Consider the following 17312-nt stretch of genomic DNA (forward strand, 5'->3'; position numbering starts at 1 on the left):
CTACTTGGCCGTCTAATAGAATCTCAAAATTAACACAGCCAAAAACCAACCTTGTCTCCTTTACAGCCTTCCCCCCCCCCCCCCCCCCCCATAGTTAGCAACCCCCTACTTCCAGTTACTCAGGACAAAAACCTCAGAGTCATCCATGACTCCTTTTTCCTCTCAATCTGTCAGCAGATCCTGTTGACTCTACCTTTAAACTATATCTTGGATCTGACTATTTCTACCTGGCTCAACTGCTGTTCACCTAGTCAAAGTCATTATCACTGTCCTTGTTTTAGAGAGATAGTAGGTCGCACTAAAATGTCACAATATAGGTTCCACACTATAGTGGTGGAACTGGGATTTGAACTAGTAAGTTTGATTTGAGTCCATGCCCTCATCCACTAGAATGTAAACTCCAGAAGGGCAGGGACTTTTGTCTGTTTACTTCATTCACTACTATAGCCCCAGTGCCTCTCCTGGTGCCAGGCACATGTTATGCACTCACGCATCCACTACCAATGCTAAAAGTGCAACATTTGTTGCAGAAAGAAGCAGCGATCCTTCAGCAATTCACAGAAAGAGATTTTGGACCCTGATTCATCAGTCAAATGGTGGTATTCCTATGTATCCAGTTAGCATAACTTGCCCCATTGGCATTATTTATAGATACAGTTTTAGCCGAAGTGATTTTTCAAGTCACATATACAGATTGAAAAATTAGACCATGACAAGGCAGAGGAAGATATTAGTTATGGAAAACCACACTTATATTCTTTCTGGATAAGAAGAAATCTTTCAAGAATAAGTAGAAGGATGTCAAATAGATTTCAAACCAGAAGCTTCAGATATACTGAAAAATCTTTTTCCTGGAAAAGCATCTTTAAACATGTTCTAACTATGGCTTATCCTTCTAGGTCGAGGGCATTAAGTGACTGACACTGGAAACTCTTTGGATAATTAAAAATATGACAATAGATGGAAAGGTAGAAATCTCTGGATTTTAGAATAGTGGGTAACTTCTCTCTCTCTCCTCTCCTCTCCTTATCTCTGTTTCTTTCTGTCTTCCTGTCTATCAATCTACCTATATCTGTTCAGGCTGTTGTAACAAAATACCACAGACGGTAGCTTGTAAACACCAGAAATTTTTTTCTTACAGTTCCGAAGGCTGGAAAGTCCAAGATCAAGGTGCCAGCATGGTTGGGTGAGAGCCCTTTTCCAGGTTGCAAACTTCTTGTATATTCATATGGTGAAAGGGTCTAGGGAATTCTGTGGGATCTCTTTTATAAGAGCACTAATCCCAGTTATGACAGTTCTGTCTTCATGACCTAATCACTTCCCAAAGGCTTCACCAACTAATACCATCACCTTTGGGGTTTAGGTGGTGGTGGCAGTGGTGGGGGTGGGGTGGGGAACACAAGCATCAGACTCTAGCACTACCTACACACACATATATTTTTTCTACGTTTTCATATATATGTATGTATCTATATATAGTATCCAACTTATATATATAAAATGTTTATCAGCAGAATAAAGTAAAAGTATGTGACCCTAGGGACTCCAATATTAGTTTAATGATATTTAAAAGTTAAATAGATGGGTCACTGCAAACCCTGCAATGGATGATGCAGATGCCAAGAATCCAGAACTTGCTAGACTTAATGGTCACTAGAAGCCTGCCTTATTGCCAAAGCAGTTCAGCAAGCACTTCTGAGCATCCCTGAGGTGCTTGCTGGGCTGGGCTTGTTACCAGCCATAAAAGCTATATAGCTGTTCATAAATGGTACAAAATCATTCTTAAATACTTGAAGGAGGTATCTAGAAAAAAAGATGGATTCCATCAGAGGAAAATGCCATCCTCAAAACTCGCTGGTAGCTGACCTTCTTTGTGGACTTTGCCCTGTTGAGCTCTAGAGCTGTACCCTCAAAGGCCTGTCTGGCAGCTAATAAGGGTCTGGAAAAGTTTAACAAGTCCCTGGCTAAGTAAGGAAAACAAAGACAACAGAATGAGTTGGTTTTTGTTTTAAAGAAAGCCACATATGTTCAATATAGAATAAAGGATAGTCCTGTGAATTTGCCTTTACTACTTTTTTGATGTAAAAAAAAAGTTCTCTCAATGAAACTCAATGAAATGTTGATCTTAGGTCTTTTTCTTTTTTCTTTTTCATACTTTCCCACCACTTGACAAAAGAAAAAAAATGGTTCACGTATTTTGGTCCCAGGCTGGGAACTACTGCTTCAGAATTAGTAAAAAGACTTATGTGGGGAATTGTACACTCTAAATATATGCAGTTTATTGTATGTTAACTGTATCTCAATGAAAGCTCATAAAAAAAAAAAACTTATGTGAGAACTCTTGCCTATACCAAGAAACTAAAATAATTTTTTTCAGAGATAAACTGAGAGATATGCAGTCAAAATTTAATTCAAGTATTTACCTATGAGCTCAGCATTACTCACTCATTTATTTTTTAAAAATATTTATTTATTTATTGGCTGCGTTGGATCTTTGATGCTGCACACAGGCTTTCTCTAGTTGCAGCGAGTGGGGGCTACTCTTCATTGTAGTGTATGGGGTCCTTATTGCGGTGGCTTCTCTTGCTGCGGAGCACGGGCTCTAGGTGCGCAGGCTTCAGTAGTTGTGGCACACAGGCTCAATAGTTGTGGCTCTCGGGATCTAGAGTGTAAGCTCAGTAGTTGTGGTGCATGGGCTTAGCTGCTCCATGCCATGTGGAATCTTCCTGGAGCAGGGATCGAACCCATGTCCCCTGCATTGGCAGGTGGATTCTTAACCACTCCGCCACCTAGGAAGTCCTACTGACTCATTTATTGAGTGCCAACTGTGTTAGGCCCTGGGCCGGGCCCTAGGGATATAGTAGTGAAGAAAATTACCCAAGATCTCTGCCCTTATGTAGCTGGCATTCTGATCAGAGGTCTCAGGGAACCTCCCAGGGACATCTTAGGATGACACTTTTCACATCCATTCCAACTTTCATACAATACCCAAAGTACTGTTTTAAAAACGTATGAAACACTTTAGATCTTATTTCCAACCATAAAATCTCCACTAAAGTTACAAAATAAAACCAGAAGACAAAACAAAATTAGGCAATGGCTAAACTAGTCCTGAGGTCTGAGTTTAAACACATCAGAGAAGATGCTGCTGCCACCAAATGAGAATTAAGTCATACCATCCTAGTTGCTTGCTGTACTTCTCCCTTGCATTTCTCATCACATTAGAAATTGTGTGACATCCATCTTCCCCAGTGGACTGAGTCCCATGGGCACAGAGACCAACACTGATCTTGCTCTAAGCCCCAGTGACAAGTAAAGTAGGCTCTGAAAACACTCAGACAATGACCACTTAATAACTTGATGGCAGTACTGCTGTGCAGCCAATAACCTTGGTCAACTAAGTAGTCTCTACAGGAATCTGCGATAGTGAAGCACTGGATGTGTTTCACCCCTCAGGTTAAGCCCAACAGGGTGACACAAAGTTAGAAGGAAAACCTAGTCTGACCAGTTCAGGACAAACTTGGACCAGCTTCCAAAAAGTGTTTTGACTTACTCAGTGAAGGTCAGACAGAGAGTAAGGAGACACACCAAAGACGCACCTGCAGACCACCAGTTAGACCTGAAGGGCTCTTGGAGTACATCTGTCTCGGGCTAAAAGATTCAAATGGCCCATCTTCTAAAATGCTGCACTAGTGGTAGCAAGGCCCAGAACTAGGGGCTCTTGATCCCTAAGCCAATGTACTTCTATTTGTTTTCCTTTTTTGGAGGGGTAAAAAGATATATTGAAGATTAAGAGAAAGGGATTATAGTTGGACACAGCATGGCAAACAAATTCACATTTACCATTCCTGTTGCTAGAAATGTTTTCTCCTTGGTATACTCCCACCTCTCCCCCACCCCTCACTGCTCATCCTCTCCAAAATGCCAATACCCTCACTCAATTTTTACAGAACCCTCCTTAGTCCTGACTTATGCATCCGGACTATGCCGTTAGACCAAGGGTTGGCAAAAACCACAACCCCTGGGCCAGTTCTGGCCTGTGACCTGTTTTGTAAATAAAGTTTTATTGGACCACAGCCAAATCACTTGTTTATGTATTGCCTGTGGCTGCTTTCTTACAACAGAGCTGAGTAGTTGCAACAGAAATCATATGACCTATAAAGTCTAAAATATCTACTCTCTGGTTCTCTACAGAAAAGTTTACAAACCCCCACCTTATACAATCAAGATGCTCTCTGAAACATGCAGTTCTCCTCCTAAGAAACATTCTTCCCCTGAGACAATTAAAATGTGCAATTCTTAGTACCATATGTTCCCTTGAGAAATTATTTTTTAAAGTTTTAATAGGTTCATAGGATATAGTAGCTTTTTTAACTACAAAGAATTAAAAAAAAAATCTCACTTTTGAAGCAAATTCTATGAAATGGTATGAGTGATATGGAGGGCAATAAAGAAAGATTTGAAAGAGGGCAGACATCTCTTTGGAGAGCTCTAGCCATGGAAGGAAGGAAAAGCTGGGGCAGTGGCTGGAGAGAAGTGGTAATTCTTATCGTGCATACTTGCTGTGGTGATCACAATGTGTGAAGCACTGGACACCCAGCAGACACTCGGAAAAAGAGCTGTCACAACACTGTCTTCCCCCATCCCCCAACAAAGTCAGAAGAGGACTTTTGAAGGTCTAATGAGTAGTAAACCAACATATGGAAATATGTTCAACCTTAGTAGTTACAACGAGTGAGATGCTATTTTCACTAATTAGATTAGGAAAATAATTTTTTAAAAATTAGACTAGGAAAATAATTAAAAAAAAATTTTCTTTTAAAAAATCTGACAGTATTCACACAAGCCATGGCTTGAGTTCAGAGGTCACTGCAACCAGTCCACTCACACTGCTAGTAGGCAGTGTTCCAGGGCTCACTACAGCCTTTGTTTCCATTTCAGCATCACCTCAAATGGGCCCACACCAATGGCCTCCTACCATTAGCCCCACCCCTCACCCACCTATGGGAGAAAAATTTAACCACCGAAAAAAATCACATTGAAAAAAAGTTTATTTAAAAAATTTCTAGCAGCAAGAACAGTAACAAAACAAAAGGAGAGACGGACAAACAAAACAAGAAGGAGGTTGTGTCCTCTGGGACTTGTCTCCACTCTTTAATCGAGTTCTTTATACCGAGCAAACATGACTCTTCGCACTGCGTCTCGGTAAGTCTCATTGGACTGTCTCTTGCTGGTTCTTCCTGGAGCTCCCGCATTGGGACCCCTCATCCGGCTTTCAGTCTGTAAAACAAAGAGAAACAATGAGATGGGCTCTATGAATTAATGAGCCTCAGGGCTAGTCTTTGACTATAAGCATTTCTGGACTAGTAAGGAGCAGGATCTAGGAGACTTTTTAAAGAATGCTTAATTAATAAACACTCAAGATGAACAAGGAGGGTGGTGATGCCATGATTTCAGGATACAGGATTCAACACCAGAAATTTGAGAAGCCAATCTCCTATACTTGGCATTTTCAGACAGGGACTAAGATAACATAAAATGGGCAGTGTTCCCTCTTATCACCTTTTTTTTTTCTCTCTTCTTGTCCTTAAACATGAGAGGTGAGGCCCTTGATGGGAACCAGGACTAACCCTAACTTCATGTTTCTCAAATTTTAGCCACCAATGACCTCTAATGATAATTCCTCTCTGAGATGCCTTTGTACCTTTTATTGCTGGTTCCCTGGTTCTTTTCACCAAATGATTCTTCAGTCTCAAACTGCCTGATTCCCACACTGCCCCATGTCTTACTCTGTGTAAGAGTAAAATGAGCCCCATTCCAACTTCTCTTTCCCCTTCCCATCACCAGTCAAACTGCAAAGAGCCTAGCATGCCTAGCTACAACCCAGTAATCAAGACCAACAGGCTTCTAGGCGCTCATGTCCTTTGCCAGCAGTGAAGAAAGCCCAGCTAATAGGCAAGGACATAGTTCTAAGCCACAGAATGAGAGGAACTAAGTATATTGCCAGGTTCATGCCACCCCTAACAAGATGGAAACCATTTTACCTCCTCCGCTGAAGCCAATCCAGGATGGCCATATCCAAGGCCTGCCCCCTTCCTCCAGCTAGTGGCCTGCTGCACACAGCTTCCTTTGCTGCTATTGTCGATGCCTTCTTTACCAACAGGCTTATGGTCACTGAAAAACAAGTGTACAAACTTAGAAACCAGCACTTTCAAAGTGACATGCTTGTGAGCCCAATAAAAACTCTGTCCTCCTGATTCAGATTTGCCTCCTCTTAAGAACATTAAACAGTACCTTTGAGCGCCTGCTATCTATGAAACCGGCTTTGTCCTGGGGATACAGAGATGACCATGACCTGACCCTGATCATGGGGAAGGATGTGAGAAGGACAGTATGTCAACAGACGCTTACAGCACATTGAAGAGCTCAGCCATGAGCTCTACTGTGGCAACAGGAGATTTCTACTATGGAAATACAACAGAGGGAACACAAACCTGAAGGGGCATCACCAAAAATGAGGAATTCTAACAAGAGGGTACACCTGAATTGGGTCTTAACAAATGAGGAGCTTGTGAGCTAGAAAACGCATGAGAGGAAAGAAGGACACAAGCAAGGAGAAGTAAAAATACAATCTGTCCAGGAAAAGAGCGGCAGGAATTGACAAAAGGCTGCTTGAGCTAGACTGTGAAAAGCCTTGAACATCATGGTAAATTATGACTCTGTACTTCATCCTTCAGGCAAGGAATCTCTAGAACCCAGGTCTAAATCTAGGCAAGGTATATGTTCACAAAAAGGCTAGTTTTAGGAGATTTCTGTCTACAAAGGTTATTTTGGTAGCAAGGTAGAGAATGGACAGAAGACTGAAGAGCAAAGATGGAGAGTAAGCAGTCCGGTTTGGAGGTGAGCTAGGAAGTGGGGTGCAAGGCTTCATTATGGATGTGGCCACTAACAATACGAGGATAAAGGAAAAGATTGGGACAAACCATGTAGACCATGATGCGATGATATTACTAGTCTGAAACAGAAATACAGCAGGTTTAGCAGGACTGGACTTCAGAATAATATGGAATATAATATTGAGTAACTGTTTAGTGTGAGGAGCTTGAGAAGGAGCCAAGAGGATATGCCCAGAAGGCAAAGAGAAATGGTGATTCTGAGCTCTGAAAATAGAACTGACTTGAGATGGAGCCATAGGACTTGTTAGCCTGTTAGTGGTGGTTAAAGCCTTCCCTGGTGGTGCAGTGATTAAGAATCTGCCTGCCAATGAAGGGGACATGGGTTTGATTCCTGGTCCGGGAAGATCGCACATGCCACGGAGGAAGTAAGCCCGTGTGCCACAGCTACTGAGCCTGCGCTCTAGAGCCCGTGAGCCACAACTATTAAGCCACAATTACTGAAGCCCCCGTGCTTAGAGGCCGAGCTCCGCAACAAAGAGGAGCCACTACAACGAGAAGCCCTCGCACTACAATGAAGAGTAGCCCCTGCTTGCCGCAACTAGATAAAGCCCGTGCACAGCAACGAAGACCCAACGCAGCAAATAAATAAATTTATTTATTTATTTAAAAAAAAAAATGATGATTCACACATAAAAGGAAAGCTTTGACTTTGTCAAAGAGAGTGGGCTACATCTTTGGCATTAATATGGGAAGATGTCCTTGTTGTGTTGTTAAATGAAAAATAAAGGCAGCTATGTAACAATGAAGAAAAAAAAAAAAAAAGAAAGAAAATAGAACTGACTTGAGATGGAGCCATAGGACTTGTTAGCCTGTTAGTGGTGGTTAAAGCCTTGTAGGCAGTCCAAGTCAAGAGAGTGGAAGGGCAAGAATAAAGGAAAACTGAGGGTAGAGTCCTGGAGAAATCTGGAATTACCCAGAAAAGGAAGAGGAGCAGGAGAGAAGACTCAGAAGGAGGAGAGCCAGTAGAATGTGGCATGATGGGTGCTAAGAATAGAGAAGGGTCTCTTTCTACACCTGGCTACACCCAACTGACTCAGGGCTATGGTGCTCTTCCTCCTCCTGGCTGACGCCTTCACTTCTTTTTCTTTTTTTTTTGACTCCTTCACTTTAGTCCTAGTTCAGTGTATTTCAAATTAAAGAGAATGACCCAAAGGGATGCTACATTGATTAAGTGGTCCCAACTTCATACTTCTTACAAATGCAAAGAGAATAGACTAAAATAAAAATGCCAGTGTTTATTGCACAGTGAGGAAGTATTTTTCATGAAGATTTCTTTTTCAATTATTTACACACACACATACACAACTTCTGGGCTGTGAAAAAATAAGTTGAAATGCCAGAGCTCCAGATCACTTCTAGCTATCTTAGGGGCTTTTCTCCATCAATCATCTCCCCTTTCCCCACAGGCATACTCTATCCTGGCTACTAGGTCTTTCGCTTACCAATACAGAGACGTGTTCAAGTTTCGCTAGATCAATACCCTGCTTAAAATCACTGCATAACCTCCCACTGCCCTAAGACAAAGTCTTAGCAAGGTGTTCAAGGAACATGAACTTCACAAACAGGACTGTGTCTGTTGAGCCAGCCTCATCTCCGAGTCACTCAACCACACATCTTCAGTGTTCAGTCCCAAAAGGTACTTACAACTTCTCAAATGCATCTGACCTCTCTCTCTCTTATCCATGAAGCATGCAGTTCCCTCCAATTGAAATGCCCACTCCTTCTCCACCGGATTTCTGTCTGCCCTACTAGACCAAGTATCATCTAAGCCTTCCTATTCTCTGTTCAGACAGTCAAGGATAATATGTGTCTTGTCCACATGAATATTCCATGCACTTGGTGCAGTATCTGTACACAGTGGGCTATCAGTAAATTCTGTATAACTCTGGACTCATGACTTGGGAGCTCTCTGACCAGAAACAAGCACAGGAAGCTAGAGATCACATATCTCTATCAGCAGCCAACCACGTATTCAGCACCTAATGTGTGAGAATGGAGGTTCCCTAGAGAAAAAGTTCAAGAGTGTGACATTCTTATCAGGCTAATAAGGAGGTACAGCATTACTGATAAGGAGAGAAAGGGTTCCCAACTATAGCCACTCCAGCCCTGGTTTTGAGCAGCTAAGCAGCCAGCGATTCTTACATGCAAACATACATATTCCCTGTATTAAGACCGGTGGTCAAAAGGGTGGGGTGAACCTCATGCTCAAGAGTTCAGACAGAACCTGCTCCCAATAACCTCATTCCCTGAGAGAAAAGGCAGCAAGTTGGAGAAAGAGATGGTTTCATCGTTAGGATTGAGGTCTATGCTGAGTAAAGAGTTTCTAGCTTACCTGTCAGTTTCCCTGGAGTATTTAATTCGTTTCCTTTCTGGAGAATCAGAAGATTGGAGCTTTTCCCTGCGATCATTTCCTCTTTCTTTAAACCTTCCCTGTTGATAAGCAGAAGAACAGATTTGAGACTTCCATCTGAGGGAGTGGGGGGAAGTAGGAAAACTTCACTTTATTCCTGGTATTTCTTCTAATGTGAAGGGAATTCAACTGGTAACTTCTGGAATCTCTCATTCCTTTAAACATTCTTCTTGAGCAAGTAGTGGCTTCTCTAACTGGTAAATTTGGGAAAAAAAGGCTATCTTTTCCTCTTCTGAGGAGGAGGTGCTCTCCAATACGCCTCCATAGCTGGATTCTTAACCATTACATAAGACATATCATGGGCCGGTGAAGCCTGTAGCTGGGTAAGTGAGTCTGCCTAATTGTGTGGTCTACATAGCAAGTCCATTTGGCTCTCACACTAAGCTACTTCCTCCAACTTGGCCTTTAACAGTAAAAGATGCTATTTCAGCAACCCTATCCAACACTCCTTCATTGATTTTAAAAGCTGGCAGGAAAGAGAAGTGTTATTTGCCCTATCCAGGGAGCCTAATATTGCCTTTAAAAAACCCAGCTTTATTAAGGTATAATTTATAAACAATAAAATGCACCCACTTTAATCTAGTTTGATGACTTTTGAGAAATGTATAATCTTTTGGGGCTTCTTCATTCTTTATCTTCAGCACAGCCTACAAATACTACACCAGAAAGCAAAAGGAGTTGGGGCTCAAGGGAGTAACAGGTCACCAAATGAGTAACAGGTCACCAAATCTTACCTCCCGTTCTCTCCTCTCCAGATAGGCTAGCTCCTGCTCAGACTGTTTTATCTTCCGATGGATTTCCAGGTTTTGCTGAGAAGAGAGGGAGTTCTATGAGTATAGGTCTAAAAAAAGTGGTCCTAGAAATGCCTCTAGGCCTTTCCTGATAGCTGCTTTAGGACTGTGGCTCTTATCACTGACCAGCTCTCATAAGTGATCACTGTACCATGCAAGCAGCAATCCCTAACTGTTCTTGCCTCACCAATGGGAACACAGGTTCTAACACTGGTTTGTTACGTAGATTAGTTACATGTTGTGACACAAGACAGAATTTTATGCTGCTTTTCTCCAAAACGTAGAAGACACAAATCTGGTTTATATCTCTTTACCTAAGGTAAAAATGGGAAAGGGGAATCTGAGTACACCAGTGAAGAAAATCAAATGCCCACATGCTCTGCCTACCACCACCACCATCTGCCATCCTCAGACACTATTCACTCTTTCAAGCCCGTAGAGAAACATGAAAAGGAACTCCAAGGTCACGAAAGAACAGACTGCTCTTAGAGTCCTGTACTCCTTGAGAGTCCCACACTCCTCAAGCGTGGCTCCACTACACAATGCCCTCTGGCATACATAAGAAAGTTAAGGTGTCCAGAGCAGCTCTTGTACAGGGAGGGGATTCTTTGCATTGGATCACTGCAAGGAAAGGAAAAGTGCTATAGTCCACTTTCCACTGTCTCAGGGCCAGTTCAGTTTGTGGATTGATCGGACCTCTGGGTCCTCTTTCCTGACAACAACTTTTTAATCACTAGCACTTTCATAAGAGAGCTGAATTTTAAATGTGTCAGTCTGATGACTCAGAATTTCAGAAGGTCAAAGGAACTTGGGAGGTAGTCTGTTGCTGGGATTGTCAGAAGGAGTCAGCCTCTTAGAATCTTAGAAACTCTGCAGAGCCTCAATACAGGCAGCTGGAACATGAGGTGTGCCTATCATCAAAGCTGAGCTTCCAAGCTTTTAGCTACAAAAGACTTTGGGTTTTATATTGAGAGAAAGTCTACATCTAATCCCCTCACCTGCCCTAGCAACATGTTAGAAAAGGGATGTGAAAGAAATTACTTTATACTGAGAATACGAGCCCACCTACGGGCTTTATTTGCCCAGAATTTGGCTCCTTGGCCAGTACATATAAATGAGAAGACTGCAAGGGAGGACCAATGTATGTCAGTTTAGCACACCAAGAATAGTTGTTGTGCCATTCTTATAGCAATAACTCACTACAAGAAGAGATGGCAGAATGTGACTCACCTTTGGGGAAAACTGCACACTGTCAGAGCTAGATGGAACCATGTAGAGCCACCAAGTATCAAAGAAGAAAAGGGCCTTATCTGAAGTCCAATCGTTAGGTTAATGGGAGAGCTAAGATGAGAAACCCAGCAAGTGAGTTTCCTTTTCCACGACCCCTCCTCCTCCTGTCTTCAGCACAGCCTCCATGTTTAGTGCCCTAGCCCCAGCCACGCTGCTTGCCTTGGGTTTACACCCTGAAATTTTTTGAAGGTGGCCACCCTATCTTAATGCAGAGCAACTCATGAACAAAGGGTGTAGGAACAACTCATTTTTGTCTTTTTTTTTTTTCTGGCCGTGCTTCATAGCATGCGGGATCTCAGTTCCCCGACCAGGAAGTTCCCTGACTTCTCTGCAGTGGAAGTGCGGAGTCCTAACCACTGGATCGCCAGGGAAGTCCCAACAACTCCTATTTTAATTAAACCTATTTAATCAGAGGAGTTGAGGAAGATACAGGCTGAGAACGACAGCATAAGCTTCTTTATTCACTGTAATGCTCAATGGTGGTATAGAGTCAAAAGTTCAAAGGTCAAGGCCCTTCCCCTAATACCTTGTGCAGGTCTGAAAGCTGCTGGTGTTTGATCAGAACTTCTTTATTGGGAAACTGCCTTCTGCAGAGCAGACAAGCCAGTTTATTCCAGTCAGTGAGTTTGTCTTCTTCATTCTCCTTCTTGGTCAGCTCCTCCCGCTGCTGGGGCTGTGCTGGGCGGGGCTGTGGAGGAGGGGTCTGCTCCTCCTCCTCTTCCTCTTCATAGTCACTGTCTCCTCCATATTCACCCAGGAGGCCGATCAGTGGGTTTACCACCTTAGGCTGGAAACAGAAGGCCAGGGATTAACATGAACTCAACCTATATTTGGGGCCTATTTTCTGTATATTCTGATATGGGCATCTCATTTCTTTTAGTTTGAATAATGAACTGGGTTCAGAACAGGCCCACTGACAACAATGCTCATTTCCCAGATGGAAGCAACATGGCTCGAGCTTGACTTTTCTCCTTGTCCGCTGAGATAAGCCAGAAAGGTTCCCTGAGAAGTGACTCTAGCTACAGAATAGTGATGAGAAGGAAGAGAAAGGGAAACTGACAGACCACAGGGAAAGAGTTTAAAAGTTACAGGTTACTTTAAAAGAGGCAGAGATACCAACCACCTCCAAGTCACTGTAACCCATGGAGAAAAGGAAAGATAACTTTCATCAAGGATACAGTAACCCCTATAGCAAAAGAGATTCAGGAGATGAACTAAAAGCAACTGAAGGATAAACACCCAGGTAGACAGATCCAGTTCCTGAGTAAGGTTAAGGTAAAGGCAAAGGTACGGTTAGGATAGATGTTATAGTGAACTGAATCAATAATGCAGAGCAGGCAAAAAGTATTTATCGGATATGTTAAATAATGATGCATGATCACTGACCTATGATCAAAATAAAAACATACAGAGAATCTCTATTGTTACATATTTAATCAAAATAACGTGTGATTAGAGTGAGACTATCACTTTAAGGCATCTAAAAAACGGGTACCAATGTTAGCATTGTTCACTCTGGCAGGTAAACTATAAAAATGACCATGCATGCACTCGACATCTAAGAGATTTTCAAGCAGCACCAAAAGGCGGGAAATATCGGGGCCAGGAAAATGGGTTTCCTTGGTCATTTAGAACGGCAGAATTAACAAGACCAAGATGCCAACTTTAAAAAGGTCAGCATTCTCTGGTCTGGTGGGAATACCACAAGGTAGAGGGAAAGAGGACACATAACTGCCTATGATTCTCCAGTAATAACCTTATTAGCAGACAGGAAAATTTACCTCATGCTTACACTCAAGAGGAGTCCTTATCTGTGAGACACAGAGAGCTAAAGGACCAACACCAAAGTAAGGCATCAACCTTTGAACTTTCTTTCCCATTCGGAACCAGCCCCAGCCCTAGCCCAGTGCATCAGCTTAGCCTTACTGGTGGAGGACTCTCTTCCTTCTTCACAGTGGGAGGTAGAGGCTTCTTAAAGACATCTTCTGGGGGAGCTGTCCCCTCACTGGCATCTTCCTGAAACTGTTCAAAATCCCAGGTAATTTTTATATGATACTCATGAAAGTTGGGTTTAGAGTTAACTGTTGAAATGAGTCTGATTTTCCAAACCTCTTAATTTGGGAAATATCTGTAATGTTACTCCAAACAAACAAACAAAAAAACCAAACCTTTAAAACATCAAATTTAGTATATATTGAGTGATTACTATGTCAGACATCCGTCAGTGCATTTATATACATTATCTCCTTCAGCCTTTATTATAATTCTTCTAAATTGGCATTAATATGCTCGTTTTACAAATAATTGAGAACATGGTTAGAAAGAATAAGTGGCAAAAGCAGAATCCAAATATTAAGCAGTATAACTCTCAAGTCTAAGTTTTCAGTGGTGATCATTTTGTAATATACAGAAATGCTGAATCACTATGCTGTGTACCAAAAACTAACATAGAGTAGTAGAGAAAAAACTTAACAAAGCACCCAACCAACCAAACAAACTCGAGGGAAACAGATCAGATTTGTGGTTACCAGAGGCAGGGTGGGAGTAGGGCTGGGGAAATTAGATGAAGGTGGTCAAAAGGTAAGAACTTCCAATTATAAGATACATAAATACTAGTGATATAATGTACAACATGGTTAATATAATGAACACCACTGTATGTTATACATGAAAGCTGTTATGAGATTAAATCTGAAGAGTTCTTATCACAAGGAAAAAAAATTTTTTCTTTTATTTTGTTTTGATATGAGATGATGGATGTTCACTAAACTTACTGTGGTAACCATTTCATCATTTATGTGAGTCAAATCATTATGTTGTACACCTTAAACTTATACAGTGCTGTATGTCAATTATATCTCAATAAAATTGGAAGAAAAAAAGTCCAAGTTCTCAGACAGATTCTTTCCCTCTCTACATAAGCACTAGTAGTACTGGGGGCGGGTGACGATGACACAATTTATGAATTAAGCCACAAGCCAATTCATCCATTTGCATTAATGCATAACTGGTGTCAAGGTAAGTCAACATATTCTTTGGAAAATAATTTGATTTTTATGTCAGGAGATATAAAAATGTTCATCTTTGTTCTTGAAAATTTATCCTAATAAAGTAATCTGAAAGAAGAAATAAGATGCTAAATGCTGTATATTATAACAGACTAAGATTAGAAAGAGGAGACAAACAATGTAGGAATGATGAAGAAAATGAGGTCACAGTTTTACTATGAATTTTTACCATGCAGGCATGAAGGTAACAAAGGGTATTACAGAAACATGAAAAAATACTTACGATCAAATATAAAGTGAATAAAAAATATGAAATGGTATCCCCTGCTACAATTATACCTGTAGAAATGTGTATACAGGGTCAAGCACTAAAGAGGGATGTAGGGAAGTGAAACTGTGTGGAGCTGAGGTGTTGGGGTTTGAGCTGAGCCACTTTGCTCTACCATCCACAGTTTTTTGTATTTAGAAAAGAGAGTGACCACAGGCTACAAGATGTAAGAAGCTAGTGGACAGCCTGCTTTTTCAGTAACTCTACACCTCAAACCCAGACCTCGTCTGTCTATGACTCTTTCATTTTAATCTGTAATTATGTGGTGAAAAGGGAGTGGATTCATGAGTCCTCTCACCCTTGTCACTCCTCGGTCTTTTTTCTCCTTGCTATCTCTTTTAGACGCCTCCTTCTTGCTGCTTGACTTTCCTTGACTGGTGGGTTTCTTTTCCTTGATGTCTTCTTCCTCAGGTGACCCAGGGTCCTGGGGCACATAGACTTCTTGCTGTAATACAGTTGGAAACAGTTAAGTCTACAGAATGTTTCACTTTCCCAGTAACTCCAGGTCTAAGGAGCACAGTTCCCTTCTGAGGAAAAGAACAGCTCTCTCCCTCAAGCCTAAGAAGAGACCATATCAAACAAAAATCTAAAAATCCACTCCAGGGACCAGGATGTAGCCAGACCACTCACTGTCCATTTTTCCAAAAGCAGCACTGTTCTTGCCTGTAATGCCACAAGGTATTAATTTTCTATATGTGCAAGTTATCACAAGGATTATCATCTTTTTTTAAAAATTTTATTTATTTATTTATTATTTTTGGGGGGGTACACCAAGTTCAATCATCTGTTTTTATACACATATCCCCGTATTCCCTGGGATTATCATCTTTAAAATCCACCTAAATTAATATAACTCAATATAGAACCTGGACTTTTTTTTTTTAATAAATTTATTTATTTATTTATTTATTTTATTGGCTGTGTTGGGTCTTCGTTGCTGCACACGGGCTTTCTCTAGTTGCGGCGAGTGGGTTCTACTCCTTGTGGTGCACAGCCTTCTCATTGCAGTGGCCTCTCTTGTTGCAGAGCACGGGCTATAGGCGCGTGGGCTTCAGTAGTTGCGGCATATGGGCTCAATAGTTGTGGCCCACAGGCTCTAGAGCGCAGGCTCAATAGTTGTGGCACACAGGCTTAGTTGCTCTGCGGCATGTGGTATCTTCCTGGGGCAGGGCTCGAACCCGTGTCCCCTGCATTGGCAGGCGGATTCTTACTCACTACGCCACCTAGGAAGTCCAAACCTGGACTTTTTAAAACACCAGGTAGACATGAGGTACACATAGCACAATAGTAGAGCAGCTGCCTGGAATGGAGCTTCCATAGATTTAAACTTTTATACTTTTCATGTAATGAGCAACCAGAGAATCCAGGGAATAAAACCTTCAAAGTAGCAAATCATCAGTACTCTTCTCAAAAGAATCACTGACAAAATAACAAAGCCAAAAACTCACCTGGGTATTAGGGTCATAATAAGTTCCTGCCAAGGGGTCATAATAGTAGCCAGTAGCAGAATCATATATGTAGCAGTCAGATGAAGCTAGAGGGAATAAGACCAGAGCCAGTGTTAGTCCCTGTCAAATGAATCCCTTGCTGGGGACTCATCAAGAACAATCCAAGAACAGGGCTGGCCACCCCCAAAAGGTACAGAACCTGCAGATGGTGCTCTCTGAATGAGCACCCCTAGTAAACCACATCTCCTGCCAACTTTGTGACCGTAAAGATTTCAATTAATGAGTAGTCAGGCCAAAAAGAACAACAGAGATAAGACAAAGGTCACTTACACTGCTGTCCTTGTCGATTTGTATCTGAAGACCAGTCTGAATTTCTGCCACCTCCCCGCCTATCTCGGAAATATTTTTTACCCTGTCACAGAAAGACAAGTTAAAATTATGGAACTTCCAATAGCCATTTACCTTAACAATCACTCACTAGAGAGAATTTAAGATCATTCTTTCAGTCACTTAAGGATTTTAACAGAGCACTCCCCAACTGCTGAAGCCTACCTGATAGTAATGCATGTGATCAGAATGGTCCCCAGAATCATTTCTGCAACAAATAATACAACATGTCTTGAGCTTGTTACCAAAAGCCACTTAAGGAGTGTCCAACCCTACAGATTTGCTGACTCTTTTCCTCCTTTTGCATGGAAAGGAGCCAACCCAGCAAGCAGGTCTGGTGATGCAGAGGTTCCCGAGGGGAGGAGCAGTGGGACTAATACAAAGCTATCTGATAAAGCAATGGAGTTGAGGATGCCAGAGCAAGATCTGCCCCATCCCTGTAAGCCTGCCTCTCTGATGCAGCCATTTCCCAGTTACCAATCCTGAGTCAAGATAAGTGAAGAAGTAAAGAAGAATAAGATTTCCCAGCACTATGGGGGTATGAACAAAGTCAGAATAGCGTTTTCTTAGGATTCCAAGGGGCAAGGATATATTGCGATTTTTTCCCCCCTGTACATCCAACACTGTACCATTACCTGGGACCCAAAGATACCAGAGAGTCAAGAGGGAAAAACCTGAAGTACCTAGTACTGCT

The 17312-nt window shown here is 41.8% G+C and overlaps 1 protein-coding gene across 4 annotated transcripts in view; it reads right to left on the reverse strand.

Moving 5' to 3' along the window:
• Positions 1-5033: 5033 nt before the first annotated feature.
• The window catches only part of RBM6 (RNA binding motif protein 6), a 106230-nt gene continuing 93951 nt past the window's right edge, over positions 5034-17312 (reverse strand). For all 4 annotated transcript variants that reach the window (XM_057704682.1, XM_057704681.1, XM_057704683.1 and 1 more), the window contains 10 exons: positions 16784-16826; positions 16562-16643; positions 16232-16317; positions 15082-15228; positions 13374-13469; positions 11974-12234; positions 10101-10175; positions 9289-9386; positions 6045-6174; positions 5034-5280 (listed from right to left, as the gene is read on the reverse strand). In XM_057704682.1, coding sequence (XP_057560665.1) covers positions 5155-5280; positions 6045-6174; positions 9289-9386; positions 10101-10175; positions 11974-12234; positions 13374-13469; positions 15082-15228; positions 16232-16317; positions 16562-16643; positions 16784-16826 — 1144 coding nt within the window. In that variant the 3' untranslated portion in view covers positions 5034-5154. The remainder of the gene's footprint in view (positions 5281-6044; positions 6175-9288; positions 9387-10100; positions 10176-11973; positions 12235-13373; positions 13470-15081; positions 15229-16231; positions 16318-16561; positions 16644-16783; positions 16827-17312) is intronic.

This window comes from Hippopotamus amphibius, chromosome 13 (genome assembly GCF_030028045.1).
Source record: "Hippopotamus amphibius kiboko isolate mHipAmp2 chromosome 13, mHipAmp2.hap2, whole genome shotgun sequence".
NCBI classification, from domain to species: Eukaryota; Metazoa; Chordata; class Mammalia; order Artiodactyla; family Hippopotamidae; genus Hippopotamus; species Hippopotamus amphibius.